The sequence below is a fragment of the Harpia harpyja genome, chromosome 1 (assembly GCF_026419915.1).
Source record: "Harpia harpyja isolate bHarHar1 chromosome 1, bHarHar1 primary haplotype, whole genome shotgun sequence".
Lineage (NCBI taxonomy): Eukaryota > Metazoa > Chordata > Aves > Accipitriformes > Accipitridae > Harpia > Harpia harpyja.
The window spans coordinates 88,628,609-88,652,998 of record NC_068940.1 but is presented as its reverse complement, the minus strand read 5'-3'; the positions used below and the strand labels follow the sequence as shown (position 1 = coordinate 88,652,998).

The following is a 24,390-nucleotide window of genomic DNA, read 5'->3' as shown; positions in this document are numbered from 1 at the left end:
CATTGTACATTAAAATTTAAATCACGCTTTATATGTAAAAAGTGGGACTGTTAATGTAATAACAAGAATAAAAATGCTTTTGACTGTAAAGAACTAAAATTAGGTTTATCTAATACTATAATTAATACCAATTTAGTACAGTAGATGTTCTTCATGCTTGGAAATGAAAAATAATAATTTGTCTATTTCAGCATTTCTATTATAGATTTATTGTTTTTGAATGAGTATAGAAATCTCTTAAACTGGTAAGTGAGAGTAAGAAAACTCTCCATACCTCTTACTTCAGGAGTCTGGTTGTTCATATTGGAAAGGTTTCAATGCAAATCTATAATTACTAATTCATCAGATTTTGGAAACGTGTACCTTATTGTGAGATTTGTGGCAGGACTTCTAGTTTTATGTGTAAATTTGACAGATAGATTTCAGATTAGAATCTAGTCTAATCCTTGGAGAAAAAACTTAATATATATTTTCAAAGCTTTAATAGCAATGTAGAAGTTGATTTAAAAAAGCGGGGGGGGGGGGCAAGTTGGATTTTGGAACTTGCAGTTAGTGTTGTAATGAGTTTACACGAAGACAACTACTGCCTAGCAATTGCCTTTCTTTGTCCCTGCACACACTACTCTAATTAAAAACTTTTCTTTCTTCCTTGAACTTCTAGATTGCTCATACGAGCAAAGTGGGTATATGGCCTCTTACAAAGCTGTAGGTAGCGATCAGAAATGTTTTTCTAACCATTTTGCTTTTCAGGTTGTCAATGATCATCATAGTCTGTAATATCAGTGCTATTACATTTGAACCTTTATTACACAAAAATTCTACCTTCTAAACAAATACTTTTTATGCTGAAAATTGCTGTAACTCAAGGAAACAAGTGTATCTTAATTTTTTTTGCAAGGTTAATTGAGAACTTAAAATAGAGCCATTGCAATAACTTGTTTGTATAAGGATGCTAATGCCATTGCAACATTTTCTTAAAGGATGCGAGACAATTATATGTAGAATATAAAGAAACAAAAATGAAGGCGAAAGAAGATGCCCTGGCTAAGGCTGAACTTGAAACACTTCAGAGTGAGTTTTTACCACTGTCTTAATAAACAAAGATGTAATATGATATACCTACTACACAGGATGTATATGAACAACATTTTCATAATTTTCTAAAATACATGCTTTATATATTTCTGTACTGCTGTTAAATTTAAATAAGCTTTTAATTTTGTGACTAATTTTGCAGGAGGCTGCTGGTTTGTTCCTATATAAGCATAAAACACAGGTGATAGTTATATAGCAACAAAAGCATACTTTGCTAGAAATGTTGCTTTACAGGAGGGGGAAATCTCAAATGTATAGATCATGAAGCATACATTTTTAAAGTGACCTCTTGCATTTTGAGCATTCTTGTATTCTCTTCGTCTGTAAATATTTTTTTAAAATAATGTTTAATAATTCTTCTGTGCATATTGAGTTGATTTTTGTGTTAGAAATTGAACATAATTTGAATTTCCAAAAGCATGGATGCAGACTTCGGAGATGGATTCATGCTATTGTTGAAATAAATGCCTTAAAGTCTTTGCCTTTTCTGGTGTTTTATGAGAGGGTAATTAGCATTTCCCTTAAAAAAGTATTCAGAATAATTATAGGTGACTTTTCCTTTTCTTCTTTCAGTTGTTTACTTTTGACAATGATTAAACCTACCCTCTTCTGAAGACAATTTTAAAAGTTTTTTTTTGTCTGTGTTTGGATGTGTGCTTGCTTTATTTATTGTACTTAAGTGCATGCTTTTAAGTTCCTTTATTCTGACAAGTGCATTGAGTGCCCTATAATAATTTACTAGCTTTGAGTATGCATAAGCCTTTAGGCATTTAAAATACAGCTGCATTATTTATATTTACAAATAGCTTAATTTTGTAAAATCAGCAAAGAGATCCAGTTTCAGTGATAATTCCCAACTTATCTGTAAGTGAATCTATTTTGAGAAAATGGATAACATTCAGCACCTCAGTGAGCATTGTGGACCCAGGCCAAATCTAGCGAAAATAGTGCATTTAATGCTTGTTAGGGAGGCTTGCCATTATATTTGAGATACCTACCACAAAATGGGCCCTGGAAAAGGGTCTTGACTCAAGTTATTAAGAACTTGTTAAATTGTCAGATAGTAACATACTGCCATTGTTCAAAATAGCTGGCATACACTCTTCATTGAAATCTGTGAACTACTGTTTTAAAAGGACTAGTTTTTGAAAACAGAAGTGCAAGTGAAAGTATAAAGTCATTAAAATTGTAGTGTGCCTGTTCCTGTGTTTCACTGAAAGACCACATGTGAACTTTCCGGTATTTCTCCTCCGCCAGGTGTCACGTGAGAGTCACTTTTTTGTGTTACCTCCAGTAGCAGTGCCCACATGTGAGAGGTGCAGGTGTGGCACACATCCCCCTCCAGGTCACCCCTGACCTCTCAGAGAAACACCACCCTGTCCCCCGTCATGCTACTGGGTGCGACATGGCGTGGGACCCCCGTGTCTGCCAGCTGACGTGAGGGCACTCGCGTGAGCAGCGGCCAGTCTTCACCAGGCTCACTGGCTGGCATCCTGCCCTCCCTTGGTAGGCTTGCTGGCAGGGAGCAAGAGGGAGGATTGAGAGTCACCACCTGTAATTAGCAGAGTTTGAAATTTGGCATGGAAGTAATTTGGTCAGCCATAGCAGTGCTATTGCTGGGCAGCATGTGAGCTGTCAGTTACTTATTTTTAAAAGACGATAGACTCCCAAGAGAAGAACAAGAGATACATCTATGTTACTGTAGGCAAAAAATTACACATTTTTTTCCTGAAGCTTGCATGCAAAGTGTCTGTTAAATTTGCTTATTTTGTTATATTGTTCTGTGTTGTCACTTCACAATTAGCATAGAAAGGTTGTAAATCACCAAATGTGCATTTTGTTTGTCCCCACTCTTCTTAATTTTAGAGACCATCCGTGGAATGCGAGTTCATAATAACAGTTCCATCTATCTAACTGAGTAAATGTATCTCCTGCGGATTAGCAATAGCTGTTTTACAGTGCTTGTTTTTTCATGACCTAATTGGTAGTTTATCCCCATGTCTATCTGCTTTCCTGTTGAAATTGTGCTGTATTCTGTAGGCGGCTTGAACTAAAACCAGAGAAAGGTACTGGAGGCGGAAAATATAATTTGCAAAGTGGGAAAGAGAGGACAGTATTGAGATATCATTAAAGTGCTATATTTGTTAAGGAGTGTGAAAAAGTAATTTCTTGGTAGGTCAATATTATGCACAATTTTAATTTATTTTTCTGGCACTTTTGCAGTGTTTCTTATCACTTCTCAGTCCATTCAAAACTGTTACTACTACAGTAGTAACCTTAGTAAAATATAGCAACTTTACAACTTTACCTTACAAAACTATAGCAACTTACAATACAGACCTTATGTTTCTAGGAAATGCGGTTTTGTATGGAATTGCAGATAACTGGGTGTTTTATGTATAAAAAAAAAAAAAAAAAAAAAAAAAAAAAAAAAGAAACAATTTGCCTTACATTTTCTGATGCCCTTTTCACATGTAGATAACAGAACACAAAATTTATCTTAAAATGAAAGTGCTTTAATTAACAAACTTTCTTCTAACTTCTCCCTCTCCTGTAGTGTCACACATGCATATAATCCCTGCATCAGGAAATGATTCTGTAACAATAGAGAGCCCTGTTCTTCATAGTCGTGGGATGTAAAAGAGAGTATGTATTAACTGAACTGAGTAGTCATTAAACTGAGAAGACTTAGGCATATATTGTCAGGACAGATGAGTCTGCCAGTTTTTAAACTTAAATTGCAAACTTTGAGTAGTTATCAAGACAAATTCTAGCAGCTCTACTGGTCATCTTCTGGCATGGAGTACTTCTTTCAACCACGTCCATTTGGGGGGAAGACGCATCTGTTTTTCTTTCTTTATACTTAGCCTTGGTAGTTCTCTTACTTTCTGTTCTTCTTATGTTTGTTTTCCCTGACCTTCAATATGAAGACTTAAATTTATTTTTAAAATATGTCTTTTTAAAGAAATAGCACCTGCTAGATATTGCAGGTGAACTTTTCACTGGCATCCCAGTTACCAAACATATTTGCATTGTAAATCTAGAATTCTTGCCCTGATGTACAAGGCATCTGGAACAATCCATGGCAAGAAACTATTTTGTTTCTGGTTATAAATGATGTTGAATAGTACTTATTTGGGGGGGCGGGTCCTCATCCCCCATCATTCAAGCTTTAACTGAAACATGAAGTTACTAGCCCCATGGCTGCATGACTAGCCTTCTTTCTGTATTGGGGCTTTATGATGGTATTTATAGTGGTATTTATATCTCTGTATAGGGCTTTATAATAAGACATGCCTTCCTTACCCGAGTGCCTGCCATGAAAAATCCAGAGTGGTAGTGAAACCTTTAATACATTTGATTAAGTTTGGTTAGGCTTGGTGGTTCTCCCTTTCCAGACAGCTTGGAATATAGCATGTTGCTTGGGTAGCTTTTTATATTTTATCGTGAAACTTAGGGATAGAAGACATCATTAGGCCATTTAGTATAATGGGTTTATTTCAGACCCTTACAGGCAAAAATCAGTGAAAAATACTGATTCTCATGACTTGTCTTGTATGGCTTGTACCAGTGATGCACTTTAGCTTTTAGCATCTTGTTATGCAAGTTACAGTATTGATCAGAAAACCTTGAGATACCTTCTGTTCTTCATGGTTTTCTTTATATAAAGCATTTCTTCAGCCCTTAATTTCTGTGGATTTTCTGTACTCTATTTAGTTTTCCAATGTAGCTGTAAGTATTGAACCCTGGGTTTGTATATAGTGTTCTAGCGTTTGTCATCTTCTGATTATAAAAATCATGTTTCCTCTCCTATTACTGTTCTGTTTACAGAATCACAAGTTCCCTTAGTTCCCATTGCTCTGATAGCTCATTTCAGATCGCTTGTCCACCATAACAGCAAGCTCTTACATGAAAGGTTCCTTGCACACAGTCACTCCTAAGTGCAGATACGGCCTAAGGTCCTTAACCATGTAACGTTCAAAAATACTTTTGATTTGATTGGTTCCAGACTACCAGCCAGTCCATATTCCTACTTCTTCCTGTACTTCACTATAAACCACTTTGACCAAATTTATGTAATCTAGCACTATACTGAAGGTAACTTTATGTTTACTTCCAAATAATTGACAAATACCTTGGATAATTGTGTTTAGTATTAATCCCTGCCAAAATGCAGTGTTCACATTCCTGCTCAGTAATGATTTGCTGACAGGCAGGTTCAGAGAAAATTAATTCATATAATGCATGCTTTTTTTGGTTGGCGTGGGTGTGAATGTTCTGATCACTTAATTGTTACCTCTGAAGCCTAATTATGGCAAACTAAGTATCATCTGTTTCACTGATTGTTTTGGCAGGCCTGCTGAAAGGATTTTGAACCTGCAAGCTTGTGTGCTTTTTCCAATTGTTTCAACTAGGCTATATGATGCCTCTCCCTATGAAACTTGCTTCAGATTTTATGGAAAATATTCTACTAACATACAGTGTTATGAGGCTTATCTGAAAGAGGCATGCATGTTTCGTTATATGTTTGTTGGAAGGCAAATTAGCTCTCAAATATTGGAGGTTTATTTCTAACCCTTTCATGTTATGGGGATGAGGAATTTGGGGGCAATAGGAAGTTTTGGGAAGGTTAGATACTCAGAGAAACAGATGAAAGACATCAAACTCTACAGCTTGTGAGAAGTTTTTTTTGTAGTTGAGAATATATTCATCACTGAGCATGTTTTTTAGTCAGTTTGCTCAAAAATTAACTAGCCTCTAGGTCTCAGTACAGCAGATGTATTTATCTGTCTCTGACTTGCGATGCTTTCCTATAAACCTATTGATTTTATTATGAGTACAGAAATGTATATGTTTTAAACATGAATGTCTGCCCCATATTTGCATTAATATTGAATATAGTTTGCTCTGTTTTTTCAATAGACTGTCAAAACCTTAGTACAATTTTTTCCAGACTTTTGGGTTTAATGTATTCTATCTGGTGGTGGTGTACATGCAAGTGAATTTTTCTCTGTCATGTTTTAAACAAATTTTAATGCTGTAAATGCTTTTATTGTCTTTCATAGTTATGTAGGTAAGTGAACAATGTTGAAAGAAAGGGAGATCTCAGTGCAGTATCTTACTGACTTGGCAAAAAGGTGATTGCTGTCTACCTCTGCGTGTGGTCATATTTCTTGCTTATCAACGCATGAGATACCAGTCAGTCTGTCCCTTTTCTTTCTGTGATTTTTTTCAAGGCATCACTGTCTCTTTTGACCATGTTTTCTGTGAAGTCTCTGAATTCTTGTTTATGCTTAAAGCTTAGAAGACTTGCAGAGAGAAGGAGCTCCAGCTTGATGTGTCATATTTTCTTTGCAGCACTTGTTTTTGTTTTCTTTTGCTTCTTTCAATATGAAGCAGTCATTTTTTTCTGTGAAAAATTCTCTGAATTCTTTACATTTACATCAACTGCTAGGTAAAATCACTATGTACTTTTCTGAAAACTTTAAAATATGGACCTCTGATACTTATTATGGAAAAAGCACCACTGTTTTATTACATGGCACTCGATCCAAAATGCTAGCTGATCCCTTATCTTCTCAAAATGACAGCTGATATATCTTAAAGCAAATAACCACTAGCCAGATACTATTAATTCTGCCACTGATAAACTTAATTTATTAACAAGGTGGAAGGACTAACAAGGAAGGTCAAAGTAGCTGATTATGTGCAGGTAATTCATCAAACTTCAAAACCCAGATCATGGCACCATAAACTAGTAAAATGTATAGCCAGTACTGGAATAGTATTGGAGGCCTTTATAAACAAAGTACTGTACTTTAAGAGAGTTAGCTAATTGTTATCTGTTAAAGTCTAGGGATCCCAGTGATAGGTATGTTTATATGCTGTTCAAACATAGGGGACAAATTATATCTCCTTTTTAACTCTTAAGTTGTTAAATACACAGTCAAATTTAGTCTTCTGGTAGAGAACTTGATAGTTCTAAAGGTGGAAAATACTCATAGAAAATTAGTATCCTTGCAGTATGAATTCAGCAAATGATAAAATTTCTTCTACTACAGAAGGACTAGAACTCTGTAGAAGTCTTAAGTCATGTAAAATACTGATCATTTTACATTGGAGTGGTAGATACCAGTTTCCATAGTGCTTACGATCTTGGATTATCCATTTACTTTCTGCTGTTGTGTGGGTTTTTTAAATCTATTTAATAAACTAGAAAAGTTACTACACTGTAATTTGGCAATTACAATACATAATGTTCCCAGAAAATAGTAGTGAGAGTACGTTACTCATTTACCCTATTGAGCTTGAAGTCAGGTGCTGGTTTCACCAGGACTGTTTCCACTGCTTTTAGTTGTATGAGCATCAGTAACTCTGGTCATAGTTAAGGTCCACTGAATATTGGTGCCCACATAGGGCATAGTGGACTGATTGGGTCTCCAATGGACACTGAGTAGGCTGTCACAAAACTGGGAGGAGCCTCTGAAATATTTTTCTGTGTGTTTTTCCTGCATTTCAGTTAGGTTTATACAGAACAATATTAGAATGATATTTGAGACTGGAGGAGAAAAATGCATTTTAAAAGTCTCTTCTGTTATAGTGGATGGCCACATAGTCTAAACCCAGCACCATTAGAAGATGACACTAAGTATTAAGGGAACACTTGGGTTTCAAAACTGAGTCACAGCTGCAGTTGTCGCTACTGTCAGCACCATCGAACACATCCTTGCTTTAGGTTGTGGTGGTGGTGGCAGCACTGGCTTCCTGGCTGTCTGTCAGGCCTTAGCAGATGTAGGATTCAGCTGTCTAGACATCATCTACTGTTTGGAAAACCTGATCCTTATTCTCTTCAGGGGAAAGCACCATGTCAGGTCGGAAGTGTCTTTTGGGCTGCCAGTTGAATTGCTGATAATTAAAAGATAACATGAAAGAGAGAGGTTTTCTTCCTAGGTATCTGCTGTGGACTTCTGTTGTTTGGGTGAAATAATTTCAGTGATCTGTTTTGCTTTCTACTTCGCCTGAAAGAACAACAGTGCTTGGCTGCCTTAAGGCTTTGTAGTGTACATCATTACTTCTGAACATAACTTCTGAACTTCCCCTATCTAAAATCCTTTATGATGTTACTATTAAACCACTGTTATATGCTTTCCTATTCTAAAAAGTGGTTTTCAAAAATTCTGAGGTGAAACTGGGTTCTCAATGGGTTATTGGGAGCCCTATGTCAAGGGTGCTGTGACTTCAACTCTTTTTTTTTTTTTTTTTTTTTTTCCTTCAATATGACAGCCATTCTGGTATGTAAGGGATATGCTGAACTCCTTCATCTTTTTCTATATGCACAGGAGACAGTAGAGACAAGGGGGTTTTTTAATCCTGGTTGAGTGCTTGTTTGAGGTTGTACAGCCATCTTCTCTAGGTGGGATCTCTCATTCCTTTGATAGTCAGCAAACAGCAGGGTATGTTATCTATGTTAGGTTTTCCTCTCACTTAACTGCCTGAAGAAAGCCTAGATACCATCTTTGATACCTCATTTTAAAGTGGGGTGCAGTGTCTTCTGAAAATACTCTTACAGAATTACTCCTAAAACTACAGGAAGAGCCTAGATGACCTATTTGCAGGCTAGGCTTTTCATTTTTAAATGTTAGATGCATTCAGGCTTTAACTATTTCCGTATTTGTAGAAGGAAGATTAGTAAAGAGTAGCTGATGGGCTGCAAGATACAGGAAAATCCAACTGTCTTGGTATGTCTCCACTGTTAAGTAATTTCAAGTGAACACACTCACTGTGCTTGATTATTTTGCAGGATTGAAATACAGTAGTGGAAATTGTCATTTAAGGTAACTTCTAGAATATTTTTGCCAGTGTATATGTTTGCAGTAAATAGCTGGTGAAGCCATTGTTACTTATCCTTGCAGATCTTAACTCTGACTCCAGAAGCTATTATGTATGCCAGCTTTGGACAAAAATGAGATAATGGTTAATATGTGTGATTTGATTATAAAAATTAATTTTTGAAATAGACAAAAAGCATTTTGCACCAGTATTGTCTTTAATAACATCTGAACAATGAGAGAAATGCTGATTAACGCTTTGGGGCTTTCTTTTAGTTTTGTTTTTTGGGAGTATATGTAATTTCATTACATTTACTATGCATACCTATAGAAGGTTGCTAAAAAAATTCCAAATACAAGCTTTTACTTAATATTTAATTTACTGAGAGTAATTTGACAGTTACAAGCAAAGTTAGAGATTTTTTTCACAAAAGCAGGTCTCTGCACAATGTAAATTTAAAAGTTTAAAAGATTATTAGTCATTCTGTTAACTTTCAAGATCTGTATGAATTTCTTGTTCTTCTTGGACTTGTGAAAGGTGCCACAAAACTGTTCATTCTCCATTTATTGTTTTCTTAAATATTCAGTTCCTAAGAGTTTGTCAAGTCTGTGGAGTCTTTTCACTGTGCTGTTTCTGCACATACTGTTAGGAAAAGGAATTCTGCATCAGAGTCTGTAGGGAACAGTCCTTCTGTCCTCTTTAGGAATTTTTTTAAGAAGGTTTTCATGAAAAACAGACTTTTCTCCTCCAATGTTCAGAAAAGTATCAGGGCATGGTTGCAAAGGCAGATAAGCTGCACTAATGGCCCACTGCTGCTGAGAAGTGTGGTTCAATTTTTCCTTGCCCACCACCCTTAAACATCTTGGATTTTTTCTTTTCATTTGAGCGCAAAGGAGTAATTTTCTACTAGATTAGTGAATTGAATTAGCTTGCTAAGTGGGTGGATGACTGTTGAAGCACAAATAGAAGAGAGGCGCACATAAGCACACAGTGGAGAGTGGAAAGGTGGAGGCAGAGTATTACTTTCCTCTTTTGGCTGCAGCCAGCCATTGATCAGCTCTTTCGGTTTAGTAGCATCCTTAGGAGCATCCAATTATTGAGAGTACAGCATATTTTTAAAACAATGAGGAGAAAACAAGAGTCCCACTTGGCATACCTGAGGTTTCTGGATGCTTTCCAAGTGTTCAAGTTTCTTTTTCTGATCCTCATCCTCTTGTCTTTCCTAAAGTTCTGGCAATTTTCAATTAATCTTAAATCTTTTGAGATCATCTTATATAGCGGATATGTTTTCAGTTGCTGGGGTTTAGGTGGTGGTGGTGGTGGTTGTTGTCCCTCCCTCCTGTCCCCTAAGTTTGCTGCTCCCATTTAATACCATTTGAAGGCCAGAGAGCACAGAAAACAGTGATCAGTTTGAGAAATTAGGGCCAACATTTAAATCTTCCTAAATGGGTAAGTGCTATAACAGAGCTCTTTGTAGTTACAGAAATCTGAGGACAGAGGAACTATCTATTGACTCAGAAGCTTTTACTCAGCACAGCTGACCATAAAGTAATACAAAACTGTCTAAAACTCACCTTTCTACCTTTGCCAGTTTCTTTGAAGCCAGCTGGACTTTTGAAATCTTTTAACAGCTCCTTATGCTTTTGCCTGTACTAATCTTAATTGCCAGGTGGTGTAGCAGTGACCAGAGCTAACTGTGATTTTCAGGGACTCCTCGTTTGGCCCTTTAAGGCAAAGTTCAGAGGTGTTAAGTGGGTGCATTGCTATTTATTTTCATAAAAATAAAAGTATTATGCAAAACTCTGAATTCTCTTTTTAACAAAGAAATTAAAGTCCCTTCCTCAGTGGAAATTTTAATCTAGCATTAAGAGTTGAGGAGCTAAGCCTGCTTCTGAATTATACTTCTCTGCAGTATTAGTAGCATTACTACTTCTTCTTTTTTGCTTTTGTATAGAGGAGAAGAAGCCTAAAGTCAAGAAACCAAAATCAGAATTCCCTGTATACACTGTTCTGGAGTCAAGTGCATATATACCATTGTATGATCATGGAGCTTCAATTGAAGAGGTTGAGGAACAGATGGATGATTGGTTGGGAGGCAGGAACAGAACACAAAAAAAGAAGGTAAGTTCAAAATCTTTCATGTTGTTATATATTTTAAATGTTGATTCATTTGCCTGCTTCTTAAGAAAATGGAATATTGCATGTATACCACCACAATATTCATATAGCATTGAAGTCTAGAGAATTATTAATTGTCAGGCAGAGACGTAATGGAAAAGGTTATATCAATGTTCAATGTAATTTGTGTAACGATACTGGAAATGTTGTTCTAATAGGATGTGGTTGATTAAAATATATGAAAGCTCTCTATGGTTTCTAATATAAATACTATCCTTGTTCACTAAAAATTAGTAGAACATAATGCTGTCAAGTTTTACGAGGCTTGGTTCTTTCTCTTAATTGCAGTTAATAACATTTTGCTTGCAAGAATAGGTTCTTTATTTAAAAAAAAAAAAAGCAAAGGCAAAAGAAAGAAGAAACCTTTGTTTCTTAACATCCAGGTGTAGTATCTTTTGATTATGGAACTGCTTATGCACCTTGTGCATTTCGTCTGACTTACGGAAAAGTCCTAACAATTCAACTTAGGCCTATTGTTAAGGCTATTTCTACTTAGAGATAAGAGTTCTTAGTGGCAGTTAGTGTAATTATCTTCTGGTAAATTTTATTAAAACATACTGGCTTGACAATGTATAGTTTTCATCTTAGAACTGAGATACGCAGGTGACACAAGAAACGTTATAAATCGGTCTCCTGACTTGAAAATCTGCCTTGCTTGGAAGACTGAGATGAGAAGAATGTTGTGTTTGGAGTGGAGTTAGGGCAACACATTGACTTCAGTGTCAAAATAGTGGAAGAAATTCCTGCTGTCATTTGTTTGATTCCTCTGTGCTGCAGTTTTGCTTACTCCTCAGTTGTTTTCGAGCCTGTGAAAAATACTCCCTTCCATTTTTAGCCAGACCTAAAATTTTTATGGAAACAATTTGAACTTTGCGTAACCTGTTTAATCATCTACCGCTATTTGATTCCTAAGCTTCACAACTTCCCAGTTGTCAATTGTCTCTTGCCATTACTTTTATCTTTCTGTATTATTTAGTACCTCTGCATTATATTTACTTTTATTTTAAGGTAACAAATTCGTTCTGCAAATGTGCTTAGCTTTTGACTTCTGTGTAAGGGATTGACACTCTGAATCCGTAAACACTGGAGCATATTTTCACATGCTTGGAGAAAGTAAGAACTCAGGTCCTTAATTCTATAGATGAGTTGCCTGGGAGTTGAGTACAGTCATTGCTTTGTTTACCTTAACTCAAGAAGCGCCTGTGGATTGGATTCCTGTTAGTTGCATCTCTGTGAACCAGCTTTGTCTACCAGGCTGCGTGGGCAAATGATTAAAGGAGAAAAGATGTATGTTTGTTTACAGTAGATTGGGTTGGTTGCGTGCTTGACTATCTGGATCCCTAAATTCACTTTCCCCTCTGATGGAAATTAAGTCTGTCTTTGGATTTCCATGAAAATGAAGGAATTGAATAAAACTGGGCCTATTCCATCTATAATTTTGCACATCCTGCATAGAGTATACAGAAGTTGTGTCTGCAGAGACACTGCTAAGAGAACAAGTTGTAGGTGCATCCTTTCAGAAACAGGAGTCACAGAAATTAAAACATATCAAAGAACTGTTATTAAAAGATAAGTAATTTGTTTTTCTACACTTACACCTGGAGGTTCAGTATTGCATCTCATCCCTTTGATTCATGAGTTTATTTTTTGAATTATATTCTGTTACAAATGGGGTTAACATTTTAGGGACAAGCAGGCAATTTGCAGGTATACTGTCTGGATAAAGTGTTTGACCTGAACAAACTGTGATGAGGTGTGCTTCCTTTCCTTGACAGCTAATATGTTACCACAGTGGAACATTGACATTTAATACAGTAGTGGAGAGAAACAGATTCATAAACTGTACAAAGAAATGGAGAATATATGTTCCTGGCTGTAGTAGCTTGTAGGAGCCATTTGTATGTCAATATGAGAAAGTCTGTGTCATAGATTTGTAATAAGCTCACTGGGAAAATATTTGTACCACAAGTGAATTGTTCTTAACTGTCATTCAACACATTTTCCATTTTAGAAAGATGTATTTTCACATCATAGATGTGAACTGGGACAACATTCCTCTTCTACCTCCCTCTTTTGCTTCTTGCATGGACATGCAATAAAGCGGTGTGTAACATTCACCTCTCAGTTCTGCTTGTCTTAGGCAAAAGTTACTCTTTCATAAATCATTTTGCCATCAGGCTTTTTCTTGGGATTGTCATGCTTCACTCATGAGAAAGCTTGTTAGCTTTTTTTTTTTCTTCTTTTCTTTCATGATAGCTCAGGGATGTGAACCATGTACAGCCAACCAGGCTTGAGAGCAGTCATCTGTGTGGAAAGATCAAAGTAGCTTGATAAAGTAGTATGTTACTATGTCGTCCATCCAGAAATAAGGAAGTGGAGTTGCTGTCCCTGATGTTGGTATCCTGAGTGTAGATGTTTACAATTCATTTCATATTGTTCATGAACTGCTTTGCACTGTTGACATTTGTACTTTAGGAGGTCCCACTAATCCATGGACTAGTGTTTTGGAAGTGCTAGAGTGCCCAGTTTGATAAAAATATAGATTATATTCAATTGTTAGGTTGAAGTCAGTCCCTGTGATTGTTTGTTTTTTTTTTTTTCTACTACATGATGGTATTTGAATATTCTGGTCCCTTTCATTTTGGTAGGGTTTTGTTTTTGCTTTTTTTTTTTTTTTTTTTTTGAACGCTGGTGTAATGGCTCATGGGCTACAGTCCTTATTAGTCTGTTTACTAATGTTTCTTCCAGTTGGGAAGAGTACATTTGCGCTCTTTGGAAGAGTGAATTTGGAAGTCTAAGGTTATGAATTTAGATGCATCAAAGCTGTATAAAAGAAAAATTCAGATTTTTATTGTTCCATCTGCAACAGGAATCTGGATATTTTTTCTTACAGATATTAATCTAGGAAGTAACGTTATCATAGACTAAATAGCTATGTAAAGTAGAGTTGCCAACATGGAGAAGATAATGGCTTTCAGAAGTATCGGACTCGCCATTGTTTCATTAAGGTTACATACTCTACATTTTATTTGTAGAGCAAGTGTGTGGCTTTGGCACTGCGGAAAAATAAAATGACAATTTTCTTCATAAAATAAATATTACTGATTATTGATGATAACTGGAATTCTGTATTTTGTAAAGAAAAAAGGATATTTGTGTTTCTGTCAAGGGTTTGATGAGTTTAAATTTGGTGGTTTCAGAGGCCAGTGTCCTGGGTTTCCAAAAAAAAAAAAACCACCAAACCAAAAAACTTTTGTTGCTAGCCTAGAAAGATGTAAGTTTTTGCTGATCTTTTCAATATGTCTGATAAGTCAGGAGGTGTAAGAATAAAGTGCAACTTGGAAGAAGTTAAGCTGTTGGATATTGTAAAAGAATAGAAGAAAAAGATAAATGTTGATGGTAAGAAATTGGTCAAGAAGAATTGGGCAGAGAGGCTGGAATTAAGATTAATCATGATCTGGGAATAGCTTTGGAATAGAATCATAGAGTAGTTTGGGTTGGAAGGGACCTTTAAAGGTCATCTAGTCTAACACCCCTGCCATGAGCAGGGACATCTTCAACTAGATCAGGTTGCTCAGAGGTCCAACCTGACCTTGAATGTTTCCAGGGATGGAGCATCTACCACCTCTCTGGGCAACCTGTGCCAGTGTTTCACCACCCTCGTGAAAAATTTCTTCCTTATATCTAGTCTAAATCTACCCTCTTTTAGTTTAAAACCATTACCCCTTGTCCTGTTGCAACAGGCTCTGCTAAAAAGTTTGTCCCATCTTTCTTACAAGCCCCCTTTATGTACTGGAAGGCTGCTATAAGGTCTCCCTGGAGCCTTTTCTCCAGGCTGAACAACCCCAACTCTCTCAGGCTTTCCTCACAGGAGAGAATGTTCCATCCCTCTGATCATTTTTGTGGCCCTCCTCTGGACGCACCCAACAGGTCCATGTCTTCCCTGTGCTGAGGGTTCCAGAGCTGGACACAGTGCTCAGGTGGGGTCTCACCAGAGCAGAATAGAGAATCACCTCCCTTGACCTGCTGGCCATGCTTCTTTGATGCAGCCCAGGATATGGTTGGCCTTCAAATAAAATTAATAATTTGCTTCAGTGTTTATTGAAGATGATCTTCAAAGTAAAGGTTAATGAAAATTGCTTGGAAATGAGACCTACCGTCTCTAATGGGGAGGTAAAGTTTTAATCTCAAATTCAGAAGACTTTGTAGGCCAGTCCTCACCCCAGAATTCATTTAAAGTATCATCCTTACCGAAGAGCAGACATTGTTCTTTTTAAGAAGGAAAAAAATATATGCAACTGTCACCCTATTAAGTGATCTGTCAGTTCAAAATGAAATAGCAGCAATGTAAAGGTACATGGAGAATAATATAAAATGCAATTTGGAGTACCAGTGTGCGTTTTGGATTGGTCTACTAATTTTAATTGATAGTTGCTTAGAAACATTTGGGTTTTTCCTGTCTGGTGTCTGAATATGATATGGAACATGTTAATGTACTGTTGATTACTGTTTCCATAGGGTTTAAGTATTGAAGTAGATAAGGAACAGGCTATAGAGAAGAAAACAGCTTCCTTCTTAGGCAAGGTAAAATGATCTACCAAGGAATGTAGAAAAAGGAGTGTTTTCTGATTTTTCATGAGGTTACATAGCTGGCTGAAATTGTGCTTATAGTGTAGTTATTCTTCTGTCTTAGTTTGAGAACACACTAAGTTTATGTCCCTAAGGGGCTTGTCTTGCTATGTAGTTACTCTTTACTTAGAACTGAGTATTAAAAGAAAGTGAGCTATTAGGAGATATTCAGCTAATATTCAGTTTTACAGAACTGAGAGGTAATCTTTCTGCATTTCTCTGCAGCAGTGATCCATCCATCTTTAGGACTTTTTGTATAGTTTTGATCGTTGCACTTTTCAGAAAGAAGGAAAAATTAACAGAAAGACTAGACCAGCAATAAAAAGAAATTTAGAAAATCATATTTATGAGGAAAGGTTAAATAGATGGCGCTTTAGACCAGAAGAGGGAAGCAGTTGGGGAATAACTGGGTGCATGTTTTTTCCAGTCCATTCCAGGCTGTTTTAGGTAAAATGATAATCATTTATCATTACTTACTACCTTTCATAAGTTTGGAGAGAAAGAAATATTGAATTTAGTTTGCAGCCAGGATGTTTAAATTGAGATTTGGGAACAAATGTAGGGGGAAATGCCTAACTAGAGCACGTTACCTAGACCATTTATGAAACCTTCCTTTGACCATCTATCCTGTCCTTAAACTCCATCTCTTGAAAATAGTGTGAGCAGAGTCAATTGTATTTGAGAGCATGGAAATGAAGTAATGAACTCTTGAGGGTTTTTTTTTCTATGTAGAAAATCCTATACTTACCTAGCACTAAATTGCATATTCATATAGCAGTGTTTACACTATACATGCAAACTGCATGATTACGAAGCCGAGAGGAATTACTAAAAGCTCATTCTCATGCTGATAACAAAGCTCTTCAAAGCAAGTACTGAAAAAGTTTATTTCTAAAATTATTTTTGTTTGTATGAATGTTTTGTTTGAATGTTTGTACTTCCAGATTAGATCTTCTTTCAAGTTGTTAAGAGGAGATAAGTAGCTTAATTTATTTTGCTTGAGCTTCTGATTTTTTTTTTTTTCTTTTATCTGTCACCAAAAATTGGCTGGAAAAAGTGTTCTGTGTATGCTTGTTAGGAATTAAGGGAAATTTAGAGGGAATGTTACCATGGGCTTCCTTCTAGGTTGCATTATTTTGTGGCCTGCATATGTTGTTAAGCCACTATTGCATTACTTTGTAGCCATTTAACCCTTTACTGTTGAGCAACCTATTATGAGGAGTGGGAAGAAAAAAGAGCAACTTATTAGAGGACATGTTTTGTTACATCTGATCTTGTTCTGTCCTTTCTAGAAATATTCATGCAAGAATATATATTTACCATTTCTGGAACCATTCTATTGATGAATCATTGCCAAGTAATTTCTCTCCCAGTGGGATTTCTCTCATATTCTTTGTTCTGGTTTGATTTTACATGATTTGTAACACACGTTGTTTTCGTGAGAGTTCATTGTTTATGTGAATAACGTTGTTGCATGAAAATCTTGGCCCTTGAGAAATCAATGGGAGATTTATCGTTGTCTTCAGTGGGAGCAGGATTATAATTCCTTTTGGTTTACAGATTCCTCATCTTCTCCCACTGGAATCTCCTCTTCATTCCATATCATTATTTGACTCATTCATCTCTGAAGATAGAGGTCCAAGTTCTACCTCAACGAGGGGTGAATACTTTTGACCTTTTGATATTTGCTTGCTCTGTAAAGGGGAGATAAAGGTGGAGAAAGACAGTGCCTGATCCCTTCCAGCTGGACCAGATGTATGGATAGAAAATAATGTTTCTCATTATTTTCGTTTTTCATGTTATCCTGCGGCACTTCTTGGCATTTGGGTGTTTTTGATATTGCGGGAGCACCTGGCTTGATTTTACTAAAGCAGGAGTAGTAAAAACTACTTCTGTGCACAGAGCTTGGGAGGCTTAGATAATGTGGATCTCCTGCATTTGCTACACTACTTTTTACTCTTAAATTAGGATTAATAAAAATACTGTGAAACTAAAGTATACATAAGCATTGTTTTTATGCAATTTATTGGTAGATGCTGGAAACTGTAGCTACTATTTTTTCCAATTGTTAAACTGTAGGCTGTGGTCATCTTGTACTGAACTCTTTTCTGGTTAAAATGCAGTTTGTGTTTTTATTTCTCTCAGCCTGGGCCATCAAAGCACTGTGTTTCTTAGATAGGATATTGATAACCAAGTGAGCTTTTTAATCATGAAGGTTTTATTTAAAAGTTGGCTGTGGAACAACAATGTAAAATAACAACTTTAAATGTACCAAAGAGGTGTCTCTGCTTTATAACATTAAAAGACAAAATGCTATACAAATGCTAAATTATTATTTTGTTAGTTTAAAAAGCATAGTTTTGACAATTAAATCTTAGTCATCTTAAAATCTTGCACATTTTGTAATTGCCAGCTAGCCTGCCACCTGCTCTCTTCTGCCTTAAATCTTTCCACATCTGTGCTGCTTTGAAATCTGAGTATGCTTTTTCTTTAGTAGCAAATAACATGGTGCTTGTTCTAATCAGACGTCGTATGACGGATTACCTGAATACAGTTTCCAGGCTTTTAAAAAATGTTAATTCCTTAAGCAAGCAGTTTGTATCTTAGCAGGATTAAGGTGCTGTGTAAACCAGATGTTTTAATAAATTGGTCTTTAAGGGGAAGGGTTATTCTAAAACTGAAACAGTGTGCTACCTGAAGTCATCTAGTTTTGAAATAACTTAATTTTCTCTTTCTAAGCAGTGAAACAAATGTGATATCTGAAAAGTGTGTCTGTATCCTAAATCTCTTTTATTCCTGGGACAGGTACAAGAAAGCAACTAGCAGTCTGAGGTTCTTCATGGTGTCCTGCTAGTGTGCCTCGACCCTGACCCAGAGGGATTGCTATAGGTCGAGAAAGTAAATCATTCTGTGTGCCCGTTGAATTTAAGGCTCTATATTGAGACTGCCAGCAACCATACCTGTTAGTGTCAGTTATGAAGCTATTCACTAGGAGCTAGTCTAAGCTCATAATACATTTTAACCTGAGCTCCAAACTCTCATCAAATAGTGATGACTTGGAGTCACTATTGATCTGGGCCATATTGAATTTAGTAACCCTGAGGTGAAAATCTCAGTATTCTATTACCAAACTCTTCAGTAATGTAGTGTCACTGAAAAGACACTTCATTTTTAAAAAAAAAAAAACAAAACAGCACCCAAACCTCTGTATTAGGGTGGTACTGAAAGTGTTAAGTCAGAAGACTCCAGGCTTTCCTGTGGTTTATTATGCTTTGGGTCACTGCAAATGTTATGAACTCAGCCTGACTAGAATATTGCGTTTTGCATTTTAAAATAACTCTACAGTTTATGTCCAATAGGTAACTCCTACAGTTATCATATTCACATTAGTTATTAGTATTAATGAAAAAGCTACTTTTTTCCTATATACATACTTTTAAAAATAGGTATTTAAGTCTACCTATATAATATACTAGGGCTCCTGCCTGAGGTCAGTGAACAGGTACAGAGCAATGTATACATGTTTCTTCTGTGTGACAGAATGATATTGATAAAATATTGATGATAACAGTTGAGACAGTGTGGAGAAGGCACCCTTTTGTTACATACTGTGTTTGTGAAGTAGGGAACAGGACTTGATTTACCAAAACAGTACAGGCACCTTGGTTATTCTAAAATGTTTGTGTAATTTTTTTGTCCCATACATATATATTAGTGATTCTCTTCCTCCTTCTCTTCCCCTTTGCTAGTCACCAAGTCAGTCAGCCTAATGAACAAAAGAAAACTAGAAAAACTTTGAATTTTTCAAGTATAATACTTAACAGCCAATGTTTTTGTTGGTTTTATGGCTAATCTTTTTGTTTCTTTATGTGACTGTTGAACTAGAGCAGCCTATTTCTAGAGAATTAGTGTATTTAGCATATTTCTAGCCAATTGGTGTATTTTTTTAATTTTGTTTAGAAACAATACATATATGTACTCTTTGAATCATCTTTCCTTAAATGCAGACAATTACCTTCTTTTCAGTCTTCTGTCTTAAATATTTAAGCCTCTATGGACTTAACTTTGGACTTGAATAGCTTTAAGGAGAGAAGAAATGTGACTTTTAAAAAAATACTATTTTTAATTATTGAGTTTTCCTTGGAGAGGATGACCCACATCTTTAAATCTAGAGTAAGACCTCTCTGCTTTTGAGCTGTGAATATCAAATCATTAGGGTCAGAAATCTGATTTCATCTGCAGTATTAAACATGCAATGGTTTTAATCCTCAGCTTTACTTAAGGAAGAATAAAGTTATAGGATGATGATGATATATTCTTTGACTAGCATCTCAAGTTGGTGTTTTCAGTGTTATGGCAGATATACATCAAAGAACAAATTGTATTTGTAAATAAAAAGTGAAGAAAATAAATTCTCCTAGCGATGGATTCAGAGAAGATAGTTGTTATGACTGGGACGAATGCCAGAAGTAGTAAGCATTGAACCAAGAGTTATGGTGTTTTGCCTAAAATAGGTCAGGAATATAAAAGGACTGTGAATAAACACTAACTGAACAACTGCTATGTAAGAATGTGCAATTTGTGTTTCCTTTTCTGCCTTTCTCTCTTCAACCAATTAGTTAGGTTGGATAGGTTAACAAAGCATAGGAAACTTTATTTATTTATTTATTCTTGTATTTACAGAAAGTAATGGTGTATTTATAGAACATGTAATTCAATAATATTCTGCTCCCAAATGTGCCATGCTCAGGCCGGCTAGAACTAGTTTGGGTGGAGAGGTGTTGTAATCTATGCAAGCAGGAAAGTCATGCTATGAGCCTTTAAGGAGAATATTAAAAAGCATCTAAATGATCCAGAGAAATGATTTGATATGACAGCCAGGGAAAAAGTTTTTTGGAAACAGTATGTTTCACTGCACAACCAAAATTCAGTCTAGATTGCAAAGGAAACAGCCAAAATATATATTATTTTCCTAAGGACATTTCCTAAAGATAGTAACAATATGTTATATAAACACTTATACACTAGTTTAAAAAAAGTAAAAAAAAAAATCAGCCATGCATATGTATTGAATTAAGGCCATACAGTTGACATTTGCCTGATATTTCCTGATCTTGATTGAGTTTTTAAACTTTCTGTCTAATTAAATATAGTAGCATAGATTCTTGTCTTGTACAGACAAGAAGAATAATACACTGATTTCAACACCATGCTATAGATGCTGTGGTGTCAAATTCTAGCTTTCAGTAGTTTTTCAACTGAATCTGTATTCCAGAAGTGATTGATGTGACTTGCTGCCATAAGTCAGTCTGACTGCTTTTATATGTGTGTTTTCTGTATGTAGTCCTCAGTTTTTTGAGTCTGTTAGTTGAAAACTACCCAAGAGTTCAAGTTAATTGTGCAAAGTGTTAATCTGTGTGGACAAACACATAGGGTTTTTAAAATGCAGTCCTGTGTCTGCACTGGGCATCACTATAACCTCTGTTTAGATACCTGCCTGGGTCCAAACTAGGCTATATGGCTTCTGTTACATTAACTTTCATAACTTCTTAATTTACCTCAGGTCTTGAGTCCTGTTTCATTTCTGAGGTTGACATGATAGTTGTCTATCACAGAAAGACATGGTAGCTGATATAAGAGAAACCTTGTACCTGTGAGGAGAAACAGGAACTCGATCTTTCCCAGTCAACCGTTGAAAATCTGACTCTTGTCATTGGGAGTGTCTCTTCCATCCTGAAGCTGATACCCATTTTACAGAAATTTGCAAGAAGCTGTGCAGTGCCTTTGTAAATATTTGTCTTCGTTGCACTGTTTTTGTCTTCCTCTCAGCCTGGGAGAGATGTAGGAAAACATCCAATGTGACTGCTCTGATTTAGCCCAGTTGGGGTCAGGGAGTGGTAGAAATCCTGATTTTCCTTGGCAGCGCTCCCTCCCTGTCACCTCCCAAAACAAAGTTACTCCTGTCTCAACTACAAAATGAAGAGTAGAGAAGCAGAAGGAAGAGACAGTAGTTGCACATAGAAGGGGTAGAAGCTGGAGGAAGGTGTGAAAGCTGGTTAGTCACTGTGACCTTGCCCCACTTTCTCCTGTCCACCCAACAGAAGGGAGAGGGAGCAGTCCAGTGTTGACACAGTGTATCCTTGGAATTTTTCCAATAAATGAGAGGCAAGGACGATAAATGACCCTGAAATGGGATTTTCACAGGATCCACAACTTAGGGATCAGAAAGTATTTGCAGTTTATGGCACCAGCTTCTGTAGTGCAGTTCACTGCTGCTCTTTTCGTCTTTTCAATGTAAATTTGAAGTCTGGACTGCTGCAAAACAGTTACTTTTCTTGGTATGAGTTCAGCTATTTTTAAATTGGAGAATGAAGTTAGCTTCAAATAAACCTAGTTTTAATTTGTACATGTAAATAAATATTGATGTTTCTATATCTTATTTTCCAGGCAAACCAATTAAAATCTGGTTAGATTCAGCACCTTGTCGTCTTTCACAACGTGCAGTGCTGCTGCTTTCCTTTCCTTCCTGAGGCCATGACTATAGTGGAGTTTGGTCAAATTTATTTATAGAAATTGCCCAGAAATTGTAATCTAGGGTAAACTTCAGCAACTAAAAATAAACTGAACAATGTGAGAGATGTTTGGCTTCTCTTTTCCCAGTAAAGATAAATATGTAATCCTGCCTTGCCAAGGAATGATTTAATACTACTGACATAAGCATTTTGCCACTTAAGAATTTTCAGAGAATCTCAATCTAGTTATTAGCCATTTTCTGTATAGTTTTTGACAGGCAGGATGCAGTCTTGAAAAGATCACCTTTAGTCTTCGAATCCTCAGTTCAGCACACTTAAACATGCAACTGCGTTCCATTTAAATGAAGAGGAGTTGTGTCCATACTTGAAGGTAAGTTGTATTGGGTTTGTGTGGCAAGATTTTGGTAGCTGGGGGGCTATAGGGGTGGCTTCTGTGAGAAGCTGCGAGAAGCTTCCCCTGTGTCCAATAGAGCCAATGCCAGCCTGCTCCAAGACAGACCTGCCGCTGGCCAAGGCTGAGTCCATCAGTGACAGTGGTAACACCTCTGGGATAACATATTTGAGAAGGGGAAAAAGAAAACTGCGCAACTGCAGCCAGAGAGAGGAGTGAGAATATGTGCGAGAACCAACCCTGCAGACACCAAGGTCAGTGAAGAAGGAGGGGGAGGAGGTGCTCCAGGCACCAGAGCAGAGATTCCCCTGCAGCCCGTGGTGGGGAAGACCATGGCGAGGCAGGCTGTCCCCCTGTGCCCATGGAGGTCCACAGTGGAGCAGATATCCACCTGCAGCCCAGGGAGGACCCCACGCCGGAGCAGGTAGGTGCCCGAAGGAGGCTGTGACCTCGTGGGAAGCCCACGCTGGAGCAGGATCCTGGCAGGACCTGGGGACCCATGGAGAGAGGAGCCCACGCTGGAGCAGGTTTGCTGGCAGGACTTGAGACCCCACAGGGGACCCACGCTGGAGCAGTCTGTGCCTGAGGGACCACACCCTGTGGAGTGGACCCATGCTGGAGCAGTTCATGAAGAACTGCAGACTGTGGGAAGGACCCATGTTGGAGAAGTTCAAGAACTGTCTCCTGTGGGAGGGACCCCATGCTGGAGCAGGGGAAGAGTGTGAGGAGTCCTGCCCCTGAGGAAGAAGGAGTGGCAGAGACAACTTGTGATGAACTGACCGTAACCCCCATTCCCCGTCCCCTGCGCCGCTGGGGGTGGGTAGGTAGAGAATTCAGGAGTGAAGCTGTGCCTGGGAAGAAGGGAGAGGTGGGCGGAAGGTGTTTTAAGAGTTGGTTTTATTTCTCATTACCCTACTCTGATTTGATTGGTAATAAATTAAATTAATTTTCACCAAGTTAAGTCTGTTCCACCTGTGACAGTAGCCAGTGAGTAATCTCCCTGTCCTTGTCTTGACCCATGGAGTCTTTCGTTATATTTTCTCTCCCCTGTCCAGCTGAGGAGGGGAGTAGTAGAGTGGCTTTGGTGGGCATCTGGCATCCAGCCAGAGTTAACCCATCACATAAGTACACTTTAAATTGGGATGCAAATTATTTAGACTGAACCATTCTTTATAAAATGCTACTGGATATTATATTACTTAACCAAACCTGCAGAAGAGGAGAGCACTCTTAATGATGGCACAATATGAGGAATGGTGCATTGCAGTTGAGGTTTGTTTGTCATATTGGTGATGGCATGTCCCCTAATTTCCAAAAGGCAGAATTTCTTAAATATGGTGACTATCCTTGAGATGTAAATTGTGAAGGAGTGGAGGTTCTCCTGTTGTTTGCAATTGAGTACTGTTCTGTGAAAGGAAATTCTGTGTTTTGCTGCAGCCCTTGGACTTTCACAAAGTAAGCATGCCTTTACAGCATGCATTTACTTACAAAAGTAGCAGTTTTGATCTGTTGTATAGCATCAGATTTTTTACATAGACCTCTTTAGGGAACATTACCATTCTGACCATCCAAAGTTCTCCTACTCATGTTCTTTTTTTAATCATGAGATAAACTGTGTGCCTGGATTCATTATTTTGTTAAAACACGCACATGTGAATGCAAAAAACCAAAATACTTCAATTTTTACTGTTTACTAGGTAATTCACATTGGAAATCTGGATTGCAACAGCTCCA

General features: G+C 37.1%; 1 protein-coding gene across 1 annotated transcript in view; it reads left to right on the top strand.

The window, feature by feature from the left end:
• DNAJC1 (DnaJ heat shock protein family (Hsp40) member C1) overlaps nt 1–24,390 on the top strand; it is a 114,606-nt gene that overhangs the window by 59,018 nt on the left and 31,198 nt on the right. Inside the window, exons 7-8 of the mRNA XM_052804086.1 lie at nt 981–1,071; nt 10,880–11,046. Of these exons, the coding sequence (XP_052660046.1) occupies nt 981–1,071; nt 10,880–11,046 (258 nt within the window). The remainder of the gene's footprint in view (nt 1–980; nt 1,072–10,879; nt 11,047–24,390) is intronic.